The sequence below is a fragment of the Eptatretus burgeri genome, chromosome 10 (assembly GCF_056783735.1).
Source record: "Eptatretus burgeri isolate ZD-2024b chromosome 10, Ebu_testis_v1, whole genome shotgun sequence".
NCBI classification, from domain to species: domain Eukaryota; kingdom Metazoa; phylum Chordata; class Myxini; order Myxiniformes; family Myxinidae; genus Eptatretus; species Eptatretus burgeri.
Genome location: NC_140970.1, coordinates 54087096 through 54101632, shown reverse-complemented (window position 1 = coordinate 54101632; position 14537 = coordinate 54087096). Strand labels below are relative to the sequence as shown.

Below are 14537 nucleotides of genomic sequence, written 5' to 3'. Positions count from 1 at the left end.
GCCGACATGTTGCACCGCGGCGAATTAATCACAAACAAGGCCGGCGCATGTCATCGGCCGTATCTCTCCGCGCATAAAACGAAGCAATCTCGCTGTCCGGATACGATGAAAACTTGTGTGCAGAACACACCTTGTGACACAATTGTCTAGAGTAGTCTGATAAATCTGACGTTCTGTTGCATTTTCATTCATTTTATTTCTACTGTCGTCGTGTAGCACCAGTAGAAAACAATGAAAAAAAGAGAATAATAAATAAAAGCTACAGCACGTCAGATTTATCGGCCGAATCGGACGGACGACGGATTTATCGGCCCAGTCGGACGGACGACGGATATATCGGCCTAGTCGGACGGACGACGGATTTATCGGACTAGTCTAGATCAGTGTTTCTCAACCGGGGTTCCCCGGAACCCTAGGGTTCCGCAAGAGGTCACAAGGGGTTCCGCGAGAAACAGTAATAAATAGGCTAATGTATTTTTGAGTAGTTTTTGTTTGATTTAATATTCGTAATTTTACCATACACGTATGGCATATTGTTGGAAACTCCTTGGTTATTATAATAGAGGCTTCAACCTCTTATATTATTTACAATTATAACAACCATAGGGAATGTATTTAACGATGTCTATATGGCGCCAGTGTGAAACCGCCCTCACTGGTTAGTGGACATCCTGTACGCGGCAGATTCGTGTATCATTGAGTGACTGACTCAAGTACGGGACGCATGCACGGTGTCCATCTATCTTCTCTGTACTTCCTAGCGCGAAGTCAGTGTCAGTGTCAGTGTCAGTGTCAGTCTCTCTCAGTCAGTCAGTCAGTCAGTCAGTCAGTCAGTCTCTCTCTCTCTCTCTCTCTCTCTCTCTCTCTCTCTCTCTCTCTCTCTCTCTCTCTCTCTCTCTCTCTCTCTCTCTCTCTCTCTCTCTCTCTCTCTCTCTCTCTCTCTCTCTCTCTCTCTCTCTCTCTCTCTCTCTCTCTCTCTCTCTCTCTCTCTCTCTGTGTGTTCTTCTGTTTACCTTTATTGCTTCAGCTTTATTTGTTTAAGTTAAATGAGGTGTGTTTTATTATTTTTATTTAAAAAAGATTTTTTTTTTTTTGTGATTGAAAACCTCGGTGTGAGGTCTCATAAACGAGCAGTATGTTTTTTTTTTTCATTGCCAATAAATTTGACAAAAAGGGGGTCATTTTTTCCTTAAACCAGGTATCCGAAAAAAAAATATTACATTTACCACGTGAACTACGATAAAAATATAAAAGAGCTAGATATTAATAATGGTATATAATAATTTTTATGCAGGGGTTCCCTGAGACATGAAAACTATTTCAAGGGTTCGACAAGGGTAAAAAGGTTGAGAAACGCTGGTCTAGACTTGAGATCTCGAGTCAATCCACTCTTTGCGAGTTTCTGTATATGACGTCAACGCTGTGATTCGCTAAAGTCAACTTTTTTTAGGGGCGGGGCAGAGCAAGTTGTGAAAAGCACCAGAAATGATCAAAATATTGCTCTAATTATCCCATTCTTTATTTAAAAAAAAACGGGTGATTTCTTCACAAGGAAGGTAATGTTAATACATAAATAAAAACAATGTCACCCGCAGGGTGACCTGTATCTTGCCAAAAAGTGACCACGTGTGACTTCTTTAAGGTCACACTGAGGTGAACAGAGCTGCTATCCACCAGGAGCGACTCCTTGAGGAATATCTGCCGACGAGAGATTCCGATGAGAATCGTTCTACAGAGTAACCATGAAAAATATGCGTTTGACTCATAACGTCACCAAATGACGTAATAATGTCTCAAGCTTGACATTTCTAGAAAGCACTCATCGAGGTGTTCAATTTGAGGTACTACACGATATGGTTCCTAAAACTTGAAAATTTGACCTTGGGGTCAAATATGTTTGACCTCAGGGGCTAACCATGAAGGTCAAGGCCAATCGCCACCAAAAATTAATCAGCTGAGCGCCAGACCATGAACTATATTCCCATGAAGTTTGAAGACGATCCGATCAAAATTACTCAAAAAATAAGGGTTTTGTCGACTCCCCTGATTTGCGACAAAGTGACCTTGACCTTTGACCTTGACCTTCAAAATTTTGTGCGCTGAAAGGGACCTCTATAGGCCTCTGATATGCGAAGTTACAAAAATTTCCAATGATAACTGTGCTCTGCAGAGTGATTTATATGTGATTACAGACCAAAAAACAAAACAAAACATATGATGGTCAAGGCCAATCACCACCAAAAATTAATCAGCTGAGCGCCAGACCATGAACTATATTCCCATGAAGTTTGAAGACGATCCGATCAAAGTTACTCAAAAAATAAGGGTTTCGTCGACTCCCCTAATTTGCGACAAAGTGACATTTACCTTTGACCTTGACCTTCAAAATTTTGTGCACTGAAAGGGACCTCTATAGGCCTCTGATATGCGAAGTTACAAAAATTTCTGATGATAACTGTGCTCAGGTCAGGTTCGATCTGTGACATGCTACAGGTACCATGTAAACCTGTACTAACCTGTTCCATGGTCGGGTTGTCGGCGACTAAACCGTCTCCCCCACCAGGTTTTCTGGTGACGAGGGTGTTTGGATATGGACACCCAGCAGGATTAAAAACAAAACCTGTCAAAGGGCGGAGGAGCTCCTTATGAGCCAACGGCCATCCATATCTAGTGCCCAACTGTGTCTGCGGACGTCCTCCTGCAGTTGGGTTACTTCTTATTAAGAGGTTGGTGGCAGGATTTGCACTCCGGCCACCGTAAAACGCTTCATTCCGCAAAACGCAAAAACGCAAAAAATCTGAAAACCCACTCCGTGGGAGTACCTCCTACGCAGCTTCCCTTCGCAGGGCAGCTCACCGGATGACGGGATTGGGCCAAAGCCTTCGGGACCCCCAATATTTGATGATAGGAGGGAAACCACGGGGTAACATCCCTGGGTCAGATTGCGGGAGAGTGTGTCAGAGAGGTGCTGAGGTGTCGTCCACCAGACGGCGGTCTCCTTGGGTTAACCTGAGGCGGTCCCTTTGGGTGGGTGCCTGGAATGTCCTATCTTTAAGAGAGGATGATCACCTGTCTCTGTTATCATCTGAGCTCAAGCGTTTGGACATCGGGATTGCAGCTCTCTCTGAGGTTCGGAGACCGGATTGTGGCGAGATAATGGTGGGTGGTTACACCTACTATTGGTCTGGTCGCTCTGATGGTTACCATACCCAAGGAGTTGCTGTAGCTGTGTCCAATAAGCTGACCCCAATGATAATTGAGGTAACACCGGTCAACGAGCATATAATGAGATTAAGGATTCGTCACTCCTTAGGTGTCATTTCCCTGGTCTCTGTTTATGCTCCGACTGAGGCGAGTGATCTCACCGTGAAGGATGCATTCTACGCCACACTCGAGTCTGTGGTTGATCAGTGCCCCAGACGAGATACACTTCTTGTCTTGGGGGATTTCAATGCATCGACTGGAACTGATAGGGATGGTTATGAGGTGTGTGTTGGTCCCCATGGGCCAGGAACTATGAACCAGAATAGCACTAAGTTCCTTGACTTTGCAAGAAGTCATGGACTTAGGGTGGCTGGTTCATGGTTTCAGCGCCCGCAAGCTCATCGCTGGACTTGGTATGCCAACGCTGGCGGTGTGGCAAAGGAGATTGACCATGTCCTCATTGACGGTCGTTGGAGGATGATCCAGAACTGCAGGGTCTACCGGAGTGCTCAGTTCCTCAATACTGACCACAGGCTTGTTGTAGCAACTCTAAAGCTGCACCTTAAATCCTGGAGAATGGTACCATCCCAGCCTAGGCTGGATGTTGCCAAGCTCAGGGATGAGAGAGTAGCTGAGGAGTTTGCGAACAGGCTGAGTGGACACTTGGGCGGTCTGGGTGCTTTGGGGGGTCCTGAAGAGTTGTAGAGCGCCTTCAAGACCACAGTCCTTGATGTTGCCGGTGGATGCCTTGGAGCTCACCGCAGGGCAAAGAAGAATTTTGTCTCTCAAGGGACACTGGATACCATTGACCAGAGTCACAGGGCCAGGCTGAATGGCAGAGCTGAGCTGTTCAGGGAGCTGAGGCGTAAAACTGTACGTGCACTGAGGGTGGACAAGGAGGCCTATGTGCGAGGAATCTGTGAGGGGGTAGAGCATCACCTGTGGACAGGTGATTCTCGTCCCGCTTACAGGGAAATTCGCGCATTAAGTTCATCCAAGCCCATCCCTCGGAGCACTGCAGTTCGAGCAGAGAGTGGTAGGCTCTTGACAGAGGAGTCTGAAGTGAAGGCCCGCTGGGCCGGTTACTTTGAGCGGTTGTACCAGGCTGATCCCCCAGCTATCGAGTTGGACGTCAAGGGTGTTACAATCCCTGTTGCTGACCCTCGAATCAACTGTGGTCCACCTTCGCTTGTGGAAACACGGGCTGCGGTGAACCAGTTGAAACGGGGCAAAGCTCCAGGGATCTGTGGCATCCATGCTGAACTTCTCAAGGCTGGTGGAAATGCTGCACTCGTGTCGTTGCATGCAGTTTTGTGCTCTGCCTGGAACACAGGCATCATCCCAACTGACTGGAAGAGGGGCCTTGTTGTCCCTCTCTGGAAAGGGAAGGGTGATCGCCAAGACTGCAACAACTACTGAGGGGTGACGCTTCTCTCAGTGCCGGGCAAGGTCTTTGCTCGGATAATTCTTGATAGGGTTCGCCACCATCTGCTTGAGCACCAGCGTCCAGAGCAGTCAGGCTTTACACCAAAGAGGTCAACGATTGACCGTATCCTTGCACTTCGTGTCCTCACCGAACGCAGACGAGAGTTTCGGCAGGGGCTGCTTGCAGCCTATGTTGATCTCTGTAAAGCGTTCGATTCAGTGAAATGGGATGTCCTCTGGAGGATTCTTGGTCTTCGTGGGGTGCCACCGAAACTGATCGATCTGATCTCTGAACTCTACTCTGGTACTGAGAGTGCTGTGAAGTGTGGTGGTACCATCTCTGACTTATTTCCAGTTGTTACTGGAGTTCGTCAGGGATGTGTACTTGCCCCCACACTTTTCAGCACTTGTATGGACTGGATTTTAGGGAGGATGTCAGAGAGATCAAGTTGCGGTGCATCGTTTGGCAATGTCAAGATCTCGGACCTTGATTTTGCAGATGATGCAGTCATCTTTGCGGAGACTTTAGACATCCTCTTGGGGGCCCTCGAGGTGCTGAATGAGGAGTCGGAGCCGTTGGGATTACGGGTTTCTTGGGTCAAAACCAAGATCCAGGCTTTCGGTGACATCTTGGATGCTGCTGTCCTGTCTGTGTCTGTTTGTGGTGAGGATGTTGAGGTCGTGGAGAGATTCACTTACCTTGGCAGTGATATTCATGTCTCTGCTGGCTGCGAGTCGGAGGTCAATAGACGTCTGGGTCGGGCCTGGGGAGTCATGGATTCACTGGATCATGGGGTGTGGCGCTGCCGGTACCTGTGCGGGAGGACGAAAGTCCGAGTCTTCAGGTCCTTGGTACTTCCAGTCTTGCTCTATGAGTGCGAGACTTGGACTCTGACCAAGGATCTGAGACGGAGACTTAATTCCTTTGGTACCAGGTCTCTTCGGAGAATCCTTGGCTATCGCTGGTCGGATTTTGTGTCCAACGAGCGGTTGCTGAGAGAGACTCGGATGAGATTTGTTACCTGCATAGTCCGTGAGCGTCAGCTGCAGTGTATGGACATGTGGCTCGTTTTCCTGACGCTGATCCTGCTCACCAGATTCTCTCAGCGAGGGAGTCTCATGAGTGGAGGAGGCCAGTGGGCCGACCACGTGCCTCATGGTTGCAGCAGGTTGACCATCATCTCAAGGAGATGGGGATGGGCCTGGCATCTGCCTGGGGGATGGCCAGACGGAGGCCCCTGGAGTACCGGCGGAAAGTGGATGCAGCGACGCGCTGTTCTGGCACATGCTCCCATACCTGACCTGAACTGTGCTCTGCAGAATTTTTTATACGTGATTACAGACGAAAAAAAAACAAAAAAACAAAAAAAAAACATACAAGCTGACTAACATATCTTGCAAAAACTTCGTTTTGGCAAGATAATAACCAGAAAGTTTTGCATGTCAGGGGACCTTTAACATCCATCCGAGGGACGGTACACTTGAAGCTGGGCTGAGAGTCCAACCCAGGCGAGTGTACGTCCATACCTCTTGACTCCAGACCATCCTGCCAGCCATGCTTACCATATTGTCAAAACATACGTGGAGGATGTGTAGAGATTTTGTTTCAAATGAAGATATACACAAGTTTTCAGCTTGCAAATGTGGCAATTAATTCCAGTTCCAGTTCAAAATGTAATCACAAAAGCCTTTAATCACAAAATATAAACTTGGCAAATTGCTCAAGGACATTGTGTTGAAATAGCTGAGTAGAAGACAGAGTTGTGTTGCTCTCCACCAGGCAAGCACAAAAACACTTGTGCATTGGATGCCATTTACGTGGTCTCAATGACCTGGTCGATGTTAGTATTCCAAAGTGATGCACTTTGTCTGAAGGTACTCATTCAGTGATTCCTCCCCTGTGTGAAGTCAGAAAAGAATGGCTTCCATGAGCATCAGCTCAGGAAAAAAAAATCCGCAATCACAAGTTCTGCAATTAATTTATGAAGCAAGCAAATGTAATGATGTAAAGTAAAAGCAAATTTTTTTCTTTGGACCCTTTTTTTGTTTTTTAGCCATTTTTATCTTTTAACCTCTGCTACTGAAGATGGACAGAGGTTATGGTTTCACCCCTGTCTGTTTGCCTGTTTCTTTGTCTGTGAGCAGTACATCTCAAAAAGTTATGGACGTATTCAGACAAAACTTGGTGGACATAGTGGGTGTGTGACAAGGACGAATTTCTTCAATTTTGGTGAAGATCTGGATCCGGATGCGGATATGCGAATTTTTTAATGTAAACAAAACCTTTCAGGTGACCATTTTTCCAGATGTCCATGAAAGAAAATGCAAGTATAATGGAACTGAAAATTATTTTTGCACGATGTTTTTCAGACACCTTGTCGTGAAATTTTTGCCAACGCATAATTGTTTAAGCTAACACCCTCAATTTGTGTTATAATATTGTTATGTTTGTGGGGGTAGATGGAGGAATTTCATAGAAAAGATAGGATTGTTTCGAGTAGTTTGGTCCATGGACATGTAGGGGATATTTCGATGTAAATTCAGTTAGGAAATTGTGAGCTTAAGTGTTACGTGTCACAACATGGGGGAGGGGGGGTTGCTCTGTCAATGAGGTGGGGTTTAAGGATAATTTCTCCCAACATGTGATTTCCCTCTGTGACCTTTTCCTATGTTTTTGCATTTCAAGACCGGCGATAAAAACGAATCACGTCCTTAAAACAACAATAGAGCCAGACATTTCCAAGCAGGTGAAAACCCCACCTCCAGGAATGACAACGAGCGAGACCACACCCCCAGGGGTGGATTATGAGTAAATGGGTGTGATGTCAGAGAGAGGATCGAGTCGGGACACAAGAGGGAGCGGGAAGAGGTTCTGTGAGGTACATGATTGAGACCAAGACTGGCTGGCCGCCCTCGACATGACGGAAAAGGCAGAATGATTCGCATGTTCTTGCTGAGGTGAATTTGCCCGCGGGATGGAACAAGATGCTAGCCATTGACTGTTTGGCTGGGTCGTGTGAGACCGTGCCTCAAAGCCTTGTGTTAGGCGATCGGGGAAGAAGGCGGTGCCATTTTGCAGAAGAGCGGTGTCGGCAATTGCGATTGTGAAAAGAGACTGCACGGTGGTTTCTGAGCCCTGGTGTTGAATATCACCGCCCGAACTACCTCCCGTATGCTTCCCGCAGAGAGAACGGCTTGGCGCCATTTTGGGCGCATTTTCCGATGCAGTGACGACACGGTTTGGCAAACCTCAAGCTCCAGAAACTCATCTCTGGGCACACAGCAAAGTGTCAGGAGAAAGGGAGGATTTTTCTTTTATTTATTCTGTCCCCTTGTCTGCATTAAAGTACGTGTGGAGGCGCCTCAAATAGGAATTAAGTTTACCCCACGTTCCGTTTTTATTATAACACTTTGAATTATTATCATTGTAAATATTTGATTTATTTTCATTAAACCCCCGTATTTATTTTAGTTGCTTGTGTTGTCTATTTGTAGTGGGTTCAAATATAAACCCATGTGCCTCCATCCTCACCACCCTCCCATCCCATGAGCGCTATTAATCTCCAAGGATCACGTGTTCACCTCAAAAGGAGAAAACCGTTTGGCGATCAGTTCAGGCTCGTGTTAACCGCCCCGTCCACGACAATTGGGTCGGGCTAATTAATTAACCCCCTGAACATGACAATATAGTAAAGCTGCACATGACATACCAAGATCCTTGCCAAATCCTGACATCTTGAACCCTCCAAAAGGAGCAGCCACGTCGGTCTTGTTGTAGGTGTTAACAAAAACAGTCCCTGCTTGCAGCCGCTCGGCCACGAACAGTGCCCGGTTCACGTCACGTGTAAAAACGCCTGATGCGAGGCCATATTCTGTTGCATTTGCACGGCGCAACACATCTTCAACATTCCTGCAATGGATGTGGTTGTGGAGCATGAAAGGGAATGAGCATGCAAAGGGAAAATTCATGGAAACAAAGACAATCAGGTACATCGAGACATATCGCTCAAATTCTTACCCATTGGGAAAACGTGAAATGATCATGATTGGACCAAAAGATTCCTCTTTGGCGATGAACATATCATCCTGCACGTCTGTGAATATAGCTGGCACAAAAAACAATCCTGAGGGTCAAACGGAGAGTGGGGGGAGGGAGGGAGTGTGGGGAAGGGATTGTGTGTTAAAGAAAGAAAGAACTGGATCACCATTGACTTTGATTGTCAATTACCTGCTCATCCATAACTCTGTGGAAGTAAAATAATTAATTCCATATTGTGAAATTTGAGCATGGACAAATATGGTGTTTCTGTATTGATCATGTGAAAACAAATACTTTTCATATTGAGATGTGTTCTTTGTCCACAAATAATGTACTCACTTCTCTTTATTTGCATTAAAATGCTTTTTAAAAGAATATGGAAGCATAAAATGTGTTGGAAAGTATAGGCTAAAATCACTCTGTAAAGAATGGTTCACGTTTGCTGAGATAGAGTTGAGATAAAGATTTTAATTGTCTGCAGGATAATTATGCTTATCAGGTCTCTCACAATGACAAGGTCAGGGCTCATTACATTTGCAGATGAGTGAGTCAATATTGACAGGCCATGAGTAAATGGAATAGGATCTCTGTTCACTATTCTGTGGTCTTGTTAATTCCATATAAAACTGTAATATAGCTTTTAAAACCTTAGGATCATTGATTTTATTTGCGTTTCTCGAGAAACGCGCTCTCCCAGGTGCACCAGTAAAATGCTCAATACCATTACTGTACATTTGAAGCGAATATTTCAAACCAGATGATTATAACAACTAGCATCCGTTGAAGACAAAGTCTTCGATATCCCCCGCCATAGTAAACGAGGACAAAGTTTTCACTCCGCTTACAAGCCATTTAAGATACTGCATTATCAGGGAAATTCATCTCAATCCAGCTTGTTTCCATGGAAACGGAATTTTTTTTTTTAATCTGTAAACATCAAAAGGCACGAGTTCACCACTTGCTTGATATGTGTACCAAATTTTGAAAAGTTATCTTCAGGGGATTTGTAGTTAAGCTCTGGAAACGAAATGTGATGGACGGTCAGACGAATGGACGGACGCAACTTATGTCTAAATCAATTCACAAGTAGCAAAAGGCACCAGTTCAATTTATTCTTGATGTGTGTACCAAATTTCATAAAGAAATAGTTAATAGTTTTGCAACGATGCGCTGGAAACAAATGTTACAAAAATTATTTCTTAATACCCAACTTGTTTCCATGGAAAGTGACAGAAAATTTTTGGGGGGAAATCTCTAAATATCAAAAGGCACCAGTTCACCACTTGCTTGATATGTGTACCAAATTTCGTAACTATTGTGACGTCCACGGGACTTGAACAGTCCCGCCAACGTAGAATGAACCGAAACGATTGAGGCAGTTTATTTTTTTATAACCCAAAGACGGCGGTTTTAATCGCTCTACCGCAAACGGGATGAGGAAGGTGACACGAGTCACTGTTCACTGATTTAATAATGTTTATTTCTCTAACCAGAATGATAAGACTCGGCAAGAGGAGGGATCCAGGGCGATTCGACGGGAGGTGGTGTGGGTTCGGGCGTGGGGGAAACACAAACAATTCCGATGGATATACAAATCTCAAACCCTCTAAGGCGCCAGGTACACACACACACACACACACACACACACACACACACACACACACACACACACACACACACACACACACACACACACACACACACACACACACACACAAAAACACACACACAAACACAACGTAGCTAGTGGTCAGGCTTGCCCGTGGTGTCGACGTAACAGTCACTGGATTGGTGCCGGACGAGCTGGCGTTGCGCTCATCAGGGGCAGGCGACACGGTGGTGCCGAGGTTCTGTCAGCCCTTCCGCGCACAATGGCGGTTTCCAGCCTGTGAGCTCTAACCAGCCACCGTGGTGCTGTTCCTGGTGGTGTCGACCACCTGGTGTAGGCCCGTCCGCTCACAGCCGCCAGGGAGCCAGTTCTGGCGCCAAGATGTGAGCAGGAGAGGGAGGCAGGTCCGCCCGCCGTTCGGTCCCGTACTCCGAGCCAGCAGAACTCGAGAGCCAACCGAGGTGAGGCACGAGGCACAGCAAGGCCACGAGACACGACGAATCGAGGAACGAACCAGCGCAACGAAAGAGCGTGCTCAGAGACCAACAACCTCAACCAGACGCTTTCTTTTTATGACTCTTCCTCCTCTTCTTTTCCCGAACAGAACCTTTTTATACTCGAGTCCTCGTCACTTCCAATTGAGCCCTTTTATTGGCCCTCTGCCGTCGCCTTCCGCCAATCGTGATCAAGGGGCGGAGCCATCCGCCGCACTGTCCTGTTACGTCACGGCAAGCCTACAGGGAATACTAAAAGGGGATACGCATACACACTTACCCTAACCCGTCTCCCTATCTAATTACGTGACAATTATCATTTCCCCCTTAAAGAAATGGACATTTACTAGACAACTTATCACCACTGAATTGCTACTTATTACATCGAGATCCTGGTACAACTCGAACAGCATGACATGACTAATTAAACATCCTAATTACCCTTTGAATGCATACCCCCCCCCCCCCCAGACGTAACAATATATCTTGAGGGGATTTGTAGTTAAGCTCCGCAAACGAAATATGACGGACGGACGGATGTAGGGACGGCCGTACGGAACCCATTTCTATATCCCTCGCCAACGGATAATAACCAAGATAATAATAATGAATATATAATCCCCATACTGGCCCGAGCAAATATGGTCCTGGTGAGGGATCTTGTTAGTCCATGCTTAGTTAAAGGAAATATGTACCTATTGGTTTGCAGGCACCAGCAGTGATCACTATTTTCGTTGTGCCTGTGTGTCTGTCTGTCTGTTTGTGACTCTCTCCAGAGCATAGTTTGATGTGATCTTGATGAAACTTGGACACAAGCTAGATATCATGGTCTAGTTGTGTCTTTTTGTATGAGGGGCGTTCCACACCCCTTGTGGGCGGAGCCACGCCCACTTGAACTTTTATTTATTTTCTCGCAATTTCATTTCCTAGAAGCTGTGCGTAATGTCCATAAGTACAACATATAAAAAATCCTATTTGATTTGGTCAATTTTGACGGAAGAGTTAGGTTTTTACGGTAGGGCTTCCTCAAAAGCTTCCACTAACTCAATTGTATCGATCGTGGAATTGTTCAATAATGCCCGCGAGCTATCGTCGCCTCCTGGCTAGTTCTTATCTTTATATCTGTCTGTCTGTCTCTGTCTCTGTCTCTCTGTCTCTGTCTCTGTGTCTCTGTCTCTGTGTCTCTGTCTCTGTGTCTCTGTCTCTGTGTCTCTGTCTCTGTGTCTCTGTGTCTCTGTGTCTCTGTGTCTCTGTGTCTCTGTGTCTCTGTGTCTGTGTCTCTGTGTCTGTGTCTCTGTGTCTCTGTGTCTCTGTCTCTCTGTGTCTCTGTCTCTGTGTCTCTGTCTCTGTGTCTCTGTGTCTCTGTGTCTCTGTGTCTCTGTGTCTCTGTGTCTCTGTGTCTCTGTGTCTCTGTCTCTGTGTCTCTGTCTCTGTGTCTCTGTCTCTGTGTCTCTGTCTCTGTGTCTCTGTCTCTGTGTCTCTGTCTCTGTGTCTCTGTCTCTGTGTCTCTGTCTCTGTGTCTCTGTCTCTGTGTCTCTGTCTCTGTGTCTCTGTCTCTGTGTCTCTGTCTCTGTGTCTCTGTCTCTGTGTCTCTGTGTCTCTGTCTCTGTGTCTGTGTCTCTGTCTCTGTGTCTCTGTCTCTGTGTCTCTGTGCCTCTGTGTCCCTGTGCCTCTGCCTCTGTGTCTCTGTCTCTGTGTCTCTGTGTCTCTGTCTCTGTGTCTCTGTCTCTGTGTCTCTGTCTCTGTGTCTCTGTGTCTCTGTCTCTCTGTCTCTGTGTCTCTGTCTCTGTGTCTCTGTCTCTGTGTCTCTGTCTCTGTGTCTCTGTCTCTGTGTCTCTGTCTCTGTGTCTCTGTCTCTGTGTCTCTGTGTCTGTGTCTCTGTGTCTGTGTCTCTGTGTCTGTGTCTGTGTCTCTGTGTCTGTGTCTCTGTGTCTCTGTCTCTGTGTCTGTGTCTCTGTCTCTGTGTCTCTGTGTCTCTGTCTCTGTGTCTCTGTCTCTGTGTCTCTGTCTCTGTGTCTCTGTGTCTCTGTGTCTCTGTGTCTCTGTGTCTGTGTCTCTGTGTGTCTCTATCTCTATATATATATATATATATATATATATATATATATATATATATATATATATATATATCTCTCTCTCTCTCTCTCTCTCTCTCTCTCTCTCTCTCTCTCTCTCTCTCTCTCTCTCTCTCTCTCTCTCTCTCTCTCTCTCTCTCTCTCTCTCTCTATATATATATATATATATATATCTCTCTCTCTCTCTCTCTCTCTCTCTCTCTCTCTCTCTCTCTCTCTCTCTCTCTCTCTCTCTCTCTCTCTCTCTCTCTCTCTCTCTCTCTCTCTCTCTCTCTCTCTCTCTCTCTCTCTCTCTCTCTCTCTCTCTCTCTCTCTCTCTCTCTCTCTCTCTCTCTCTCTCTCTCTCTCTCTCTCTCTCTCTCTCTCTCTCTCTCTCTCTCTCTCTCTCTCTCTCTCTCTCTCTCTCTCTCTCTCTCTCTCTCTCTCTCTCTCTCTCTCTCTCTCTCCACTGCAAACACAATTTGCTTGGGGAAGTTGTTGGCAAAGATGATCGAGTAAAACTGAAAACGACATCCAGACAGTATTTGTTTGAGTCCCACGACAGCACAATTTACAGTGGAGACCGCCATGTTGTTAAGCGGTGCCAAGCACTCCGTTCCGTTGGAATGCTTGCTTCAGCGTTTTTCATCAAACAAGCCGCTTGCTAACGGAACGCACGCCCTCGTGTTGCTGTGACGCGGGCAGCACGAGCCGAACAGTCTCCTCGTGACTGAACATCTGGAACAAACTCCTTTCCTCTTCGTTGTACTCACGTTGCTCCGTCGGCCATCTCCACACAAAGTCTGAGCGAGATATTAAAATAAAATCAACGAAATGACTTTTTAAAAGGGAAATTGTAGTTTTGACTTTTCGTAAAATCATAAAGGAATCGTTCTTCCTGATCATAAAAAATTATACACCGCCCATCAGATACGAACTGTGAAATGAAACTGATACTGGGAATATTATGTAAACAACACAAACCAGGATAGCTCCAACCACAGTGTGGTGATTACTCCTCTCAGTGTGCTGGTTATGATGATGGTGTTTAAACCACAACAAAAGGAATCTCACTCACATTTAAACACACAATGACGTGTTCAATAACTGATGAATGAGGATGACAAAATGGTCGGAAGTGAAATGTCGCGAGCTTCACACGTGACATGATGACGAGTTTCCGGTTGACTGGTCGATTTGTATAACCCGTGTCGATTGGCTCTTTCTGGAAGGACGTAACTGATTGGCGACTCGAGTTGACACGTTCACTCCGTCACAAAGTCACAAAAATATAAGTAAATAAATAAATAATTAAGGAGTCATGACATACAGAATATAAACACTTTATTTAATTCGGACGTGTTCGTGTAACTGCCCAACAACAGCAACTTTGACAACTCCAGCTCAGGTTGTTTCTTTCAACCTCTTTGAAATGTGAGAATCGTGTTCGAACCACAAATGGTCCATTTTAGTGACGCTTGCTGTGATTATCGGACCGATGGCAGCAGTCACGAACATCAAACATGAACTGGAGGATGATTTCCCTCCAGTTGTTCAACATGATGATCTTACATTGAGCCAAACATGTGTGGGTTCAATCGGACTGATATGAAGGTGAATATGAGCTTGGAAATAATTGTGAAAGTATCATCGGAGTGAACGTGCTCCCTCACACGTCCGCTTTTAGATGTGCAAGTGTTCTCTATGAGGTC

The 14537-nt window shown here is 45.8% G+C and overlaps 1 protein-coding gene across 5 annotated transcripts in view; it reads right to left on the bottom strand.

The window, feature by feature from the left end:
* Nucleotides 1–6302: 6302 nt before the first annotated feature.
* LOC147018598 (mitochondrial 10-formyltetrahydrofolate dehydrogenase-like) overlaps nt 6303–14537 on the bottom strand; it is a 168521-nt gene continuing 160286 nt past the window's right edge. For all 5 annotated transcript variants that reach the window (XM_085898421.1, XM_085898423.1, XM_085898422.1 and 2 more), the window contains 3 exons: nt 8648–8753; nt 8340–8539; nt 6303–6527 (listed from right to left, as the gene is read on the bottom strand). In XM_085898421.1, coding sequence (XP_085754547.1) covers nt 6472–6527; nt 8340–8539; nt 8648–8753 — 362 coding nt within the window. In that variant the 3' untranslated portion in view covers nt 6303–6471. The remainder of the gene's footprint in view (nt 6528–8339; nt 8540–8647; nt 8754–14537) is intronic.